This window comes from Syngnathus typhle, linkage group LG10, assembly GCF_033458585.1.
Source record: "Syngnathus typhle isolate RoL2023-S1 ecotype Sweden linkage group LG10, RoL_Styp_1.0, whole genome shotgun sequence".
Taxonomy (NCBI): Eukaryota; Metazoa; Chordata; class Actinopteri; order Syngnathiformes; family Syngnathidae; genus Syngnathus; species Syngnathus typhle.
Genome location: NC_083747.1, coordinates 8,400,300 through 8,413,945, shown reverse-complemented (window position 1 = coordinate 8,413,945; position 13,646 = coordinate 8,400,300). Strand labels below are relative to the sequence as shown.

Genomic DNA, 13,646 nt, shown 5'->3' with positions numbered 1-13,646 from the left:
AACCAGGGTGACTCAAGTGTTGAAATTGCAAGTTGTTACGGATATCGAAGCTTGGACGTTGAACGAGGGCCGTACACACCCAATGGGTGTCATTTGCCTTCCAAAGAAATAAATAAACTCATTTAGACTTTGTGAAATAGCGAACAATGGCATTCTCCAATGGTCCTTTAAAAGCACAATATAAAAGGTAATAAAGCAAAATGTTTTTCTTTAAAATGAAAAGATGGGACAACTACGAAATCAAAGACAAATCAAAGACAAATCAAATCTAAAGGTCAAATTGCACCCTAAAAAAAAAAAAAAAAAACATCAGAGCGAGATCACATACTGAAATCTATCACAGCTTTGGGGATGCCAAACAACTCAAAACATGAAAGCAAGGAGTACAGGTTTCATTTGTTAAATCATTTTAATCTTATGAAGATATAAAAGAAATCCACATACACTGAGCTCCTAAGCAGAAGTGGTTCAGAGGGTGGTATGTAATGAATGACTTTGAATTATAAATGGGAAATGATATTGCTCAAATACTTTTTAATGGAAAGGGCTCAAATCTATCCCATCGTGCAGGCCAAAGAAACTCATTAGTCAAGAAAAATTACTCCAAAATTACTCCAAAATGATCAGTCCGAGAATTATTAGACATGTTTACTTCTACACATTCAGGAAACTATGCAACCATTGCTCTGTATTAAATAGAAAATACAATTTGAAAGGATAACAGTAGCATGTGCTGGATCCAATTGAATGTCCATGAACTTGTACTGTGAATGTGTTTGTATCACTTTTCATAACATTAATTGAGCTAGTTAATAAACAACAATAAAGGAGCATTTAATGTGCTTTTAATGTTCTGCATCACACCCAGGACTGTCTTACTATTATAAACAAGATAATTACATGGCACAATCAACTTAATGTGCTCTTTGAGCTTTGACAAGTGGTTTAACACAATTTAATTACTTTGTTTTCAATGCGCAAGGATGACTTTATTTCACATAGTAATTAAAGATGGATTCATATCTTTCTTGTTTCCCAGATGTTGATTTTGGCTCACCATTCTGCTTGATAAAAGCCTGGAATAAAACATAAAATTAATATTTGATGATAAATTACAAAAAAAAAACTTTGTCCCAATAAAAAAAAAAAATCCATACAAATTGGTTATATTAGTGTAAAACCACAAACATAGCAACAGCAATGGAAGATATGTGAAGATAGGCAAGGGCAGTTTGGACTTTTACGTACCTCCATCTCCTCCAAAGTAGCAGAACCTTCTTCCACTTTCAGTCCAATGCCTTGGCTGAAGCTTGAGTATCGCTCCTGTCCGAATAATCCAGTTAGAAAAGGCCAAGAGGCATGTCTGAAAATTTCCCATGAGAGAGCATACCTTGACCATGTTTGCAATCAGCCCATCTTCATGGATGGAAACAGCATTCCTGAGTCCTCGAGCAAAAGCATCCATAGCTCCAATGTGAGCGATGAATAAGTCCTCCGGGTCAGTCGACTCTCTGCGCACCTTGGCATCAAAGTTCAGGCCTCCGGGTTGCAGGCCACCTTGTTCAATGATGGTCTGGAGGGGTGGTGACACTTATGGATACATTTCAGCAAGCCAAACAGTGCGACGACATGAAACAGCAAATCGTGACTACGCAACTACTTGATCTGTCGCGAAACTCTTCAACAGCAAAAATTAAACTTGCCAATTAGATTCTATGGTTTGATTGCATAGTGGAAAATGTTATTCATCACATTGTGCTTGTCCATAAAATCACCCTTTAAAGGAACAAGTAAGGCAATTAAAACAGTAGAACTGGATTTTAATTAAAAAAAAAAAGCATACTAGTTGCTGAGAGCAAAACTGAACTGCATAGCAAAAATCTGAGTATGACTGAGAGTCTGAAACTATCACCTTCATGACCAAAGTTGTGTTTCTGATGTCCATTGGGAACTGGTCAGTATCCCAGCCGAGGTCAGGGGAACCAGTGTTGGCATCGACCGAACCTAGCATACCAAAACTGACAAGAGGCAAAGTATTGAGCCACTAAGCTAAGGGAGGCTCGCATGAAGTGTGGTGCAAGATGGTTGAGGTGTCTCACACAGAGGCCATGACAATGTCGTGTTCATATGAGTGTCCCGCCAAGGTGGTGTGGTTGGGCTCAATGTTCAACTTAAAGTCGCGTTCCAGACCGTAATGCTTGAGGAATCCTAAGACGCTCATAGCATCTGTGGAGGGAAACAGACTTCAGAAGGAAATTCGTAATGCCATTAATCCATTCCAGGTCCCCCCAAATAAACTACCGCAATGTTTTTGTCTTGTTTTTAATAATATTGTAAAATATAAAAACATGAAACAACAATAACAAAAATATATAATGGAAAGTGCATTAAAGAAAGCTGTGCTCCTTTTTCACTTCACGATCCGGAGCTTGCTTGCAATAAAAACTTGTGCTAAAATCAACAGCTGGCCAACTGGAAAAACCTGTAGAGTGAGTTGCTCACATACAAGTTGAACATCTTACCATAGTCATATTGGTGTTTACAGGGCTCCTTTGGCTTTGGCTCAATCAGAAACTGGCACTTTAACCCAATCTTCTCTTTGTATTCTGGTGATAGCAAGCACGTCAAACAGACACAGAGAAACATCCATTGTCATTCATCGATCCCGTGAGAAATCTTGAACATGACATTTCAAGTTTGGAAAATGTATGACATCATAGAACAACTTATTGGTGTTGCACCTTAGATCCGGTTGGTCGCTGGCCCACTTAGTCTAAATTAAAATATCTGAAATACTTTTTTTTTTTTTCTCTTTTTTTGCATCTCCAAAGAGTTGTTGTTTTTTTTACCCTCACCAAAACAAAGCGAGTTCTCCCTAGTTTCATGCACCCACCACATATTTAAATGTATGTGGAAATCAGTTTTGCCTAATATTAGTAGATTATTAGTATGTATCAACTTTAGTTGACAGAATTAAATAATGCATGGATGACCTTTAGAAGGCAGCTGTTGTGTTGTATTTCATTAGATTGTGTCACGTTTCGTCCCCGGTTGTTTTATTATGTGCATATTGTCTTAGTTTCTGTCCGTGTGCCTGTGTGCTCGCCCCTCCCCTCCTGTGTGCCCATGACTAGTGTGATCATTCTCACCTGCCTCTTGTTACCTGTCGTGTATTTAAGTCCTGTCTGCCCTTCACTCCCGTTCGGATCATTGATGGTGTCATGTTTGATGTCTTCACGTCTGTTGTCTTCTTGTCTCACGTCCCAGTCAGTCCAGTTATTGTTTTGATAAGTTGTGTCAATTTGCTAATTCTGTTTGTTTGTTGAGTTTGTTTTCCCTTCAATAGACCCTGGTCCAAGCTGTACTTGGTCACCCTGCTCCACCCGTTCCGTGACAGATTGTGCTCATGCACCATATGCAGGGTTTCGTGAGTATATTGACTTACTGACAGCCATTTTGAAGAAGTTGGCCATATGTTTCAGTTCTGCAGCGACATCAGTATTATGGACAGAGAGGAAACCCTCCCTTCCTCCCCAAAACACTAAGAACAAAAATACAATTGTTGTTTATCAATTTGTTTACAAATGTAAGACATTTATTGGTGCATGGATCAAACATTTTAGGTTCATTCATGTATATGTTGATAATTCATTATGTCTCATACCAAAGTTTTCTGCACCCAGCTTCTTGGCAACATCAAGCCCCTTCTTGACCTGAGCACCAGCGTAGGCCAGAACGTGACAGTCTGGGTTGGTGGCTGCACCATTCATGTACCTGCCAAATACAATTAGAACCGCCATCAACTGTGATGCATATCAATCCAACAAATCAAAATACAAACATTTGAGAAATTCCCCAACAGGGTCCTCATTGTGATAATGTCCAAAGTCACACTGAGCTCTGTCAAGTCGGAGACGGGTGATTTTAGGAAGTAAAAAGCCCATTTCAGTACGGCAAAAAACTATCAAGAATACTGTCTAAATTCACATTGCACAGACCTTTGATGGGCAAAAAGGTTGCAGGTCACCCACAGCACTTTGATTCCAGTCTGGTTCTGTAATTTAAGAGCTAAATCTGTGATTTCATCCAGATTCTTGTTTGACTCCTCCAGGGTGGAGCCCTCAGGCGCCATGTCTCTAAAAGGAAGATACGATTTTTTTAAAAAATAAGGCTGTTTTGCCACGTCTGTTTACCTTTGCTGCTCAGAATCATGTTATGTTAGGTCCGTTACCTGTCATGAAATGTGTAATATTTCACCTGTGAAAACATGCAGATGTGACAAAAAGTAAACATGCAGGATTTCAGCCAATCAACTTTGTTCAGGTCAGATTTTAGGAAGATGTTGAATTCCCTTACGCCAATCTTGGTAAAAAACTCAAAAGCAGCCTGCAGTCGCTTCTTGGCTGCTTCCAAGGGAGAGCCTTCGTTCCAGGACCGAAGGAGCGTTGGAAAACCAAAAGGATCAGCACCTAAAGTCCCAAACAACTGTTTTGTATTGCAGAAGGAAAAAGTATTTGGTTGAAGTATTCCCCTATTCTAAAATCTATTTTAAAACAACTTGATGATGAATGTAGTCATGCTACAAAGTGATAACTTCATCCAACCATTTCCATATTGTCACGTCTCGTCCCCAATTTTGCTAAGTATCTAGGTTGCCATGGTTTCAGTTTGCGTCGTTGTTTTGTTAAGTTGTCAGTTTGCCTTTTGAGTTTGCTCAATAAACCCTGGTCCAAGCTGCATTTGGTCGCCCTGCTCCATCCGATCCGCGACCTATTGCAAATGATTGGGAATCGCTGCAGTATGAGAGTCAACAAAAACTATGCATTTTTAACTGAGCTCCTGCATGCATTTTAAACTGAGCTCTTGTATTTATGCAAGTGTGGTCAGTGTCTTGGCATGTCATTGCATTTTGCAAATTGTTCCAATACCAGTTCCACAAAAAGTGTGCCAGTAGCAGACTGAGAATCTCAGCCAGTCCTCCATCGTCTTCCCCATAAGTATCTGCACATGAGAACGACACATTGGAGATTTAAATCACATATGCATGCATGTTAACGTCCTACACCCGTCTGTACCTCCTGTGCATTGTAGTGTTTGAAGCACATGACCTCTTCTGGCCCAGCACCAGCAACATATGGGATCTTGGGAATCCCTAGTCAGCAGAAATGTTTCACTCCGCAAATCGAAAAACATACCAGGCAGACAATAAAAGTACATATCTCCAGTCACACGAATTTGCGTGAAAGATTCAAGACAAGGCTCAGACAAAAAGCGCAGAAAGTACAATTGAATTGGTTTCGGCGTTCGTGTTTGCAGCCTCGTCAAATAATTAATATAATCCAAGAATCCAACACTTCGGTTTACAATGCGTGTTAAATTATGTAATGAGTGTTTTTACCAGCGAAGAATTCCTGCGGAAACTCCATTGAATCACGACGATTACGGCTGCTAACTTTTGCAAGTTTGTTGACGTGCCACTTTCCTGAAGGAGTAGTTCCGTACATGACCACAGGGTGGCGCCAGATTCATTGTAATGGTTGTTTTGAGTTTGGAGTTAAATCTTAAAATTAGATGAGCATTAGATTATGTGATGAGGCTAAAGCTTTAAAATCCAGGTCATTTTTAATGTTTATTAGAGGTTACACCTTACTTGTAAAATATAGAATGAAGAGAAGTCCAAAGCAGTGATTGGACATTTAAATGGCAGTATTGGTGAGGGAATGACTGATAGTGAAATGCTACTTCAACTAGTTTCGTTACAGGCAGTGTGGGTTTAGTTTCTACTCAGCCACACGCACATTTAAAAAACTTGGCCTTTGAAACTGCAAACACCAGTTCAGACCTGTACTGTATGTATGTCTGCTTTTCAGTTTTGTTTGCATAATGCATGGCTTCTACAATGTTGCCCCATATTGAAGAACCTTGACATACCAGATCAGAGAATCTCCTTGCAGCCTTTTTCATGTCAACACTGACAAGCAGGATTCATGAATTGATAAAAATGACACAATACCAAAATACACAGTCAATGCAGTGTTTTTATTCCATTTTTAGAAAAGGTGATGCTGAAACATCAATAAAAAGATCTACTTAAGATATAAAGTATGAATTCTCCTTAGACGAAGCAGTACCTAACCATCAGCAAAAAAATGAATATTTACATTTCATCTATTTTAAATTGTTGTGCACTATTCAAGCCCCATCTTGTTTCACTACAAAATAAAGTGCACATGGGAAAGTTATCTTTCCTCCTCTTGACCTTACTTACCAACTTCTACATTCTAAGCAAAGTATGTGCATACAATAATAGAAAGGCAAACAAATGCAAGCCAGAACCAAGCACAGTAAGAGTGAGGCATTTGAGCACCTCTCACTTGGCATCGTGATAACACTAAAAGAGGGTTGAAATGCGTGAGTGCAAAATTTGCCGCTTTCTAGTGATTACCACTCTTCTGGCATAATGCTCATGAGTCAGTGGTAATTTATAGTTCCATGTATAATATTCCCACTGAATAGTTTCAGGTGCTGATTATGTGAATTTATTGACTGTCAAAGCCCACATTTGGTTTAGTAATGTACAGCATATCCAGTCTGGTGGAGTCCATGATTCCTCCAGCTGCTAGAGTTTGGTGCAGGGCACAATAGGCAAGCTGCTATGTGGAGGGGTCTGGCAGACTCAAGTCCTTCTTTCTTTTCTTCTTCTTTACTTTGCAGGGCTTGCAGAGGCAGCACAGGATGCATGGGGAGGCCAGCAAGAGGAATGGAGAGGTAATCAGCATCACAATGCTTACCCCAACTAATATTCCTGCCACCTGAAGGGTAACATGGGAACAATGGTCAGATTGACAAAGTGACACTAAAATATACTGTACAATGTCAAAAGGTGCAACAGTAAGGTTCCCTGTTGTGTTTTGCATATTTGGAAAGCATAAATAGCCATACTGACTTGCTTTGACCCGTGAATCTGACACGGGTTCATTGACAACACATTCTGTGCAGCATTGTGTACTTCACCTCGTGATTTTTTTGAGAATGTGAACTGTAGTGCCAAATAGAGACTTTCTGCAAGAACCGCAATAACAGAATAATCAGAAAATCCACAGTTTACAAAGAGAAAGGCAACTACAGACAAACATTCCTGTCTGCATCAGACAAAATCAAGGCAAGATTTAAAGTAAACCTCATCTGACAGTATGACGCAATCAAATGTCTTTTACAAGGCATGTAATTGTCATGATGACAGTAGATGGCTCCAAATAGATTTGCGGCTTCTAAAACCTGTTGGGCAAGAAAGTAACCTAATCACAAAATGAAGTGCACTCTTGTACTTGTGCAACTTTGCAAACTCTCTGGCCCAGGGGCGTTGAATGGCATTACAAAATGAGTTAGCTTGACTGGATGCCTTGTGTATGATACTTGTAAGAACTCTCAAAAGCACAGTAAATCTTCAGTTAGTTGCACCATCACAGCAGGACGCAGTCAGAAAGTTAGTCGTTAAATAGTTTTTTTGGACTCTGCGCCATGAAATGAGGGCAAGAATTTGGGATTTTTGGGATTATCTCAGATTATTGTCTGATGAAGGGCTAATTGAGTACATGGGAATTTACAATAAATCTTTAAAATCACGTAACGTGTTTTTGGAAAATTACAGAAGATCAGATACATTAGTGTCATCTCAGTAAACTACCCCAGGGTGCAGTGCTTTGTCGTGCATTTTTTTCACAGAGACCAAATTTTTCTACCTGGCAAGCCTTTGTACATGAACGACAATTACTGTACTCATCTGTACCTGCGTTCGGTTCCACATCACCGAGGCTCGGGAGTGGCCGAGTTTATTTCTGCAAGGCCCTTTATCGTAATGCCTGAGGAAAATGTCACTCTGCAATTACAAGACACACATTGAGACAAGATAGACATCTGAAAAGTACTTTTTTTTTTTTTTTTTTTTACAACACTCACATCCAAGTTCTGTAGACAGTACCAACAGAAGGTGTGTTTGCAGCTCTTGCACAGCATTTGTGCGCAGCCCTGGTTCCGCTCAATGTAGATGCCACACACGGGGCACTGTTTGATGGCAGCGTCGGAGTCGCCGCTGCGCCGATCCCCGCAAATGTGGTTAGAAAGAAAGACAAAGGATGTCAAACGCTGCAATGTGAACGGGGGCGAGTTTAGAGTCGCGGAGGCCTCATGGGTATGTGAATTTAGTGGCACGGTGTCGAGTCTGTGCTCATTTATTTATTTTGGGGGTCAGAGGTATGACAGGGGTATTCTGAGCAGTGAGTACACAATACAGGCCACAGCATATCATGGGCAACGTCTGGTAGATTTTGAACGGCTGCTCTATAATGGCAATTTTTTGATCTGCTTAGAAGTGGGGTACACCTTTGACTGGTCACCTGTCAATCACAGGGCACGAGCAAGGCCCGACATGAATATGACAGATATTGACAGTTTCAGACACATCAGGGTATGTTTGCACTTCTAATATGTGTCACTGGACGAGACCAAAGTCTAAACTGTGAACTATAAACTGAACTAGTTTAAATTTGGGGATTGAACTTTGGACAAGTTTGCATACAAAATGTTTTTTTTTTTTTCAACACTGCTATTAGTAAGTCAATAGTGAACAGAGCTGAAAAATACACGAGAATTTTAAAACAGGTTGTCCAGGAAAGGGTATTTACAAAATCTTTTTGTGTGTCAAAACCCCAAACTGCTAAAACAACGATCCTATCGTTTAGGCTATATACGCTGGTAGATTTTTCCTTGCGTGTGTTACTGCGGTCGCCGTCATCAGTCACCTGATCTGAACCTGATGAAGCATAATTTTCAAAGGCTTTACTGGGGAGGCCAGCCAAAATTTGGTGATGTGTTGCATAAAGTAGCATTAAAACTCTGTCGTTGTTCAAGTATTTGTTCTGGACCAGCTCAATGAATTCTTGTTCGGTCAAACGAGCAGAACGGCCCGCTTCACTGCAGTACACAGGCTCCTTCTGTACAGGGAGAAGTCCGACATGTCCTCCTCCCTTCCTCCCTTCAGTTCAAGCACAATGGAATCACAATATTAGCCAAGTGATATAAATCAGTCTGGCGGTCGCAGCTCAGCGAGCAAAAACAAAGTTGGAGCAGAGTGTTTCTAAAAACATGCACTAACCAATGGAAAAGTTAAGTGTCAACATTGCAAACGCATACAAGTGTTACTTTGCTTAATCCTCACTCATCTTCTGCTTCTGGGCCTGTCTGACTGACCTGTTTTCATGAAAGTGTGACATCATGGGTTGGCGCTCAGGGCATGTATGGCTTCCCTGCCAGGGTCCTCTGCAGCCGGAGCAGAAGATGGTGTGACAAGTGGGACACGGCACAGGGGAGGGCTGGCCTTCGGAGCTCGGCGGCACGTCGCACACGGCTTGGCATTCAAGCGCCGGACACCAGGTCTTACTAGGATCCAGCTTTACTCCTGTGGACAGCACAACTGGTATTGGTTCCCTGACCAAGCTTGTAGTGTAGCTCTACTTATAACAAACAAAATTGCCCCATTGAAATAAATTGGAATTGCTTTAATACGTTCCAGTTCCCCCCACAACACTAAATTTCTTGTGTCTGAAATCTTGTTTTTTAACGCAAAACTAATGCAGAAGTAGTGTAATGAATTTACAACTTGAGTATTGTAAAATAGCAAATGACCTGACATGACAGTAGATAGTAAGAAAGGCAGCTGACATTCTGGAAATAGTCATTTGTATAACCTATTGGCCACAATGATGCAAGCACAGCTGCAAGCTTTACTGAAAGAGCAAACTCTGTTTAGAAATGCTAGAAAATAAGTTTCTGTGAAATCCAGCAGGCTGGGGCAAAGACGAGAAAGGGGGGGGGGGGCAGCCCAAACACAACATCCCAAGAATGCGAGGCTCAGTGGTGCTACTTGGTGTAGCCTCGGGCTAATGTGCGACCTCAAGTAGCACCGTGCCTGTCACCTGGCATCAACACACTTGTACTACCCACCTCTCTCAAACTTCAAGCGCTCATACAGTTCAGTCTGATCAGCAGAGGCCAATTCAGATATCTGAAAACACACACAGAATAACCTTGTTTTGAAATACAGCATTTGGAATGCATGTTTTATCTTTTCATAATGAAGTTTTCTGTTCTTATATCATTTAATCAAAATACACGGCTCTTTGTGACTTTTGCTATTACTTCATCTTTAAATGAAATTAATTTATAAAAAAATATTCTTTCATCCTGTCGTTAATTTAACATGTTAACATTAGCGCTATGGCACACATTATTTTAAAATAATCAGTCTGCACAGCAACTTCATTTGGGTTTCCCTTATTTTGACTCTCAAGGAATACCTCAGAGTCAAGTAGCACTCCAGTGTTTCTGCAGGCCATATCAGGGCAAGTGATGGGTGCCCCCCCACCCTCCTTGATGGTCAGTTGAACATACTGCTGCAGACACTACATGGAAAAAAAAATATCACACCAGCTTTAATTATCATAATCATAATATTAAATAGAACAAGGTACCTTTGCACAGATGGCTTGTTGTGCATGCATGTTAAATGCACGGTCAAATAATTACTATATAAGGAAGAGTAGATCACTTTTGAAACTTCTGCAAAAAATATCATCTAGAAGTCATGTGTAAGCATTGAGTTGCCCAAACGCAGACTGATTTGAGGAACATAAAACTGGTTACAAAATGTCTCTTGGGTAACATCCCAGATTAAATTATCTACTTCTTTAGAAAATATTCAAAAAACACCATCCTGTAAAATTCCCCAAACTGAGGAAGAAAAAAAAAACGTTATCTTTCAACAACTGAGATAACAAAGTTATATACAGTCTATCAAATCGAATTCATTTCCTTTTTCAGGTTTGTTATAGCAGGAAAAAAGATCAACATTTCCAATTGCTTTTTGTTTCTATGAGGCGATTGATGATACTGTTTATAAGAGATCATGAGAGTGACACCATATTCTCTGGTGCGTTGTGACAAGTATAAGCAGAGGGCACACACTTTCACCAATCTAAATATAGCACGGAGGCACAATTCTTTGTCTGCAGTGACCACGGTCCAAAAGAACACCAACAGCTTATGTTTCAGGTACGGTCCTAAATGCAAACTAAAAAAACATAAATACATACAGCCAAGATATTAGTTGACATTAAAGATTTTCAGTTCTACTTACAGTTGTACAGTAGACACATGCGCAACTGTGCAGTGCCCTGGTGAGTGCAGGTGGGTGCTCGCAGAGGCATAGCTTGCAGAAAACATTAAGGCTGGACTGATGGTCGCCATTGATGGTGGTAGATTGTTGCGGTTCTGGTTCTGAATCCTCGGGCCCCCTGCTCTGTGTGGAACTTGTGCCGATCATGCTGAAGTGAGGTGGTGGGGGAAGTATGACCGTGCTGCTTCTAGCTCCTCTTCTGGGAACGGGGAGTGAAGGGAGTAGCCTACATGTTGTTGACAGGATGACAGAAGCGGCTCAGAATTAGTTGTCTCTTCTTTAGGTGGAATATTTATAGACATCATTTGACCACCCTTAACCCATCTCACACAGAGAAATATTGGCATTGGGTTCCAAAATATATTGAAACCAATTTCAGTTTTATCCATTAATGTTGATTTTTAGTTGAAACAGAATTCTTCACAACAATTAATGTTTTAAATCGGTTTTCATAATCATTTGGAAAAGTGGATTTCAAATAATTTAGCTTGGACAAAAACACTTTACATAAGTAAATAGCAAATTTTAAGTATTTTTGACATGGATGATTGTTTTCTAGTACTTCAATTTTTTTTTTTTTTTTTTTTAGATATTTACTGTTACTGATTTACCCTTAATTCCTAAACAGTACTTAAAATAATCCCTCCACATAGCTGATCAGATCTGTTTAAATTCTAGTGTTATGCCCCCTAAACTCATGGTATTGCTTACAGCGATGGCCTTATCAAAACCCCCAAAAGATATTTTTAAAAACATGAAAAAAAAAGTTTGCTGGTCAACTACTTGCAGCAACCATTACCAGTACCAAAAACAGAGCTTCTTTGAATAAGGCCAGAAGTACACTCTGTGACTTTGAGGAGAAAAAAAACAGAAGGAAAGCATTTCAAAGAACCCCAGGAGTTATCATTGCAACATGTGATTCACACCTCTGGTCTTCGTCATCATTGAACCCAGGCTGAAAATTAAAAGAACTACAACAACATTTTTATACTATAATAAACAATACAATTTCCTTTGGCTGCTTTGCATTGGACAGTAGAAAATGGGAAAGGTACATGATGATGTCATACAGCATTAGCAACGCAGTGTCTTGCTCAAGGACATTTCAAAATGCATGGCCACATTGTGACTGAAGATTGAATTTATTAACTTCACGTTGGGAGGCGACCACTCTACTTCCTGAGCTCAATTGCCTCAACTCACTGTTTTTGATTATGTCTCACCTAATGATAAAGTCCCAACTTATTTTTGTGGGCTGTAAAAAAAGATATGTAGGTGTAGGACAAAGCCATAAGTGTAGAAATGATGCTTTTATCATCTTTGCAGCATGATTGGACACAGTGTAGCGTAACCAAGGAAACTGCAAGATTAAATGCTGTAGCTTGCCACAATCACAGTTTCCCTGTTTAATCACAATCAAGCTGTTGAAAATGGATGAGAACTTTGTGGCAACCCAGCCAGTAGTGACCTACATTTCAAATAGGTGATCTTTTGTCATCTGTTATCAGTGGTGGCATGGGTCCTTGTAACTGATGTATCAAAGCATGATGGCATTTTCATCCTTATCAAGCCAGGCTACTCACATAGTTTGATGTGGCAAGTTGGAAAATAACAAGAGGACACACAAACTGGTTTGTAATCACTGTTTGCAAGTTTGCACTAGTTTCAAGTTTGGCATTTTTAACCCTGATATTTTGAATAGCTCCATTTAAGTGGAACCAAAGATGGAAAAGGTTGTTCCATGTCAAGTATTGAATTAGATCAACTTTTAAGATTAAAAGCAAGAACATGTTCAACTTGTTTGCCTTGGGTCGGCAGTTTGCCGTAATAAGGTGTGGAGTTAATCGCAGTGGTCCTGGTGGCATTCCAGCCACAGGGAATCATTATTGACCAAAGGGGCAATAATCAGATGTGCGTCTACTTTTGATAGTCAGTCCCAGATTGCTGCAAGAAAGCAATTGCGAGATATATTAAGGCAGTTGCCACACTGGTTGGGCAAACTAATTCTATCCAATATTAAAATGCGGGGATTGTAAAATGATTTCTACAATACGCATAAGGTTCGTCAAAACTTCAAGTTCGCATTACTATTGAATAATTGACGCAGTGCCCGCGCTTATAGATCCTCAGTGACGAGCGGGGCCGCTTACCTTGCGTGAGGCCAAAGCGGTGTCAAGATCCGCAGCCGCAATGCTTCTTCCACACACTGCCACCGAAACGGCTCTCCTCACTCGACAAAGTTGCTCCTCATCTGACGCTATCGTTCGCTCCACCAGCCCCAATAATTCGACAGCGGTCGCAGTAAGCCGCTCCCTTCCCCACTGTTTCAACATTTCGATGTTGCCGATTATTCAGACACGAATGAGAAAATACTTTAGAACGCCTCTTTTCGTTTCTCGTCATCGTTGCAGCC

General features: G+C 40.3%; 2 protein-coding genes across 3 annotated transcripts; both read right to left on the bottom strand.

Moving 5' to 3' along the window:
- Window positions 1-828: 828 nt before the first annotated feature.
- LOC133161332 (xylose isomerase-like) lies at window positions 829-5,499 on the bottom strand. Its single transcript, XM_061289757.1, has 14 exons — window positions 5,399-5,499; window positions 5,076-5,152; window positions 4,929-5,001; window positions 4,357-4,469; window positions 4,232-4,257; window positions 3,999-4,136; window positions 3,665-3,774; window positions 3,446-3,541; window positions 2,523-2,606; window positions 2,100-2,226; window positions 1,913-2,018; window positions 1,391-1,573; window positions 1,249-1,323; window positions 829-1,076 (listed from the first exon to the last, which is right to left on the bottom strand). Exons 1-14 carry the CDS (start codon window positions 5,424-5,426, stop codon window positions 990-992), a joined length of 1,323 nt encoding a protein of 440 aa, XP_061145741.1. The 5' UTR covers window positions 5,427-5,499; the 3' UTR covers window positions 829-989.
- A 521-nt stretch (window positions 5,500-6,020) lies between these two features.
- rnf144b (ring finger protein 144B) lies at window positions 6,021-13,597 on the bottom strand. 2 transcript variants are annotated; one of them, XM_061289131.1, is made up of 8 exons: window positions 13,384-13,594; window positions 11,195-11,459; window positions 10,356-10,460; window positions 10,003-10,063; window positions 9,250-9,457; window positions 7,960-8,092; window positions 7,790-7,879; window positions 6,021-6,812 (listed from the first exon to the last, which is right to left on the bottom strand). In XM_061289131.1, the coding sequence occupies exons 2-8, from the start codon at window positions 11,378-11,380 to the stop codon at window positions 6,654-6,656; spliced, it is 942 nt and encodes a 313-aa protein (XP_061145115.1). In that variant the 5' UTR covers window positions 11,381-11,459; window positions 13,384-13,594; the 3' UTR covers window positions 6,021-6,653. The 2 variants fall into 2 exon arrangements, with proteins under 2 accessions (XP_061145115.1, XP_061145116.1); XM_061289132.1 differs by lacking the exon at window positions 6,021-6,812 and adding an exon at window positions 6,819-7,062 and having other exon boundaries at window positions 13,384-13,597.
- Window positions 13,598-13,646: the final 49 nt, after the last annotated feature.

What these genes read in the sequence shown, in the direction of transcription:
- LOC133161332 (XM_061289757.1), bottom strand. Translation starts at nt 5,426, where the DNA reads ATGGAGTTTCCGCAGGAATTCTTCGCTG. An exon ending in TAAACACCAATATGACTATG is followed by an intron (nt 2,227 to 2,522) that starts GTAAGATGTTCA and finishes TTCCCTCCACAG; the next exon opens with ATGCTATGAGCGTCTTAGGA. An exon ending in TGATTGCAAACATGGTCAAG is followed by an intron (nt 1,324 to 1,390) that starts GTATGCTCTCTC and finishes TTATTCGGACAG; the next exon opens with GAGCGATACTCAAGCTTCAG.
- rnf144b (XM_061289131.1), bottom strand. Translation starts at nt 11,380, where the DNA reads ATGATCGGCACAAGTTCCACACAGAGCAGGGGGCCCGAGGATTCAGAA. An exon ending in CATGTGTCTACTGTACAACT is followed by an intron (nt 10,461 to 11,194) that starts GTAAGTAGAACT and finishes TTTTCCATGTAG; the next exon opens with TGTCTGCAGCAGTATGTTCA. An exon ending in TCACACTTTCATGAAAACAG is followed by an intron (nt 8,093 to 9,249) that starts GTCAGTCAGACA and finishes GGATCGGCGCAG; the next exon opens with CGGCGACTCCGACGCTGCCA.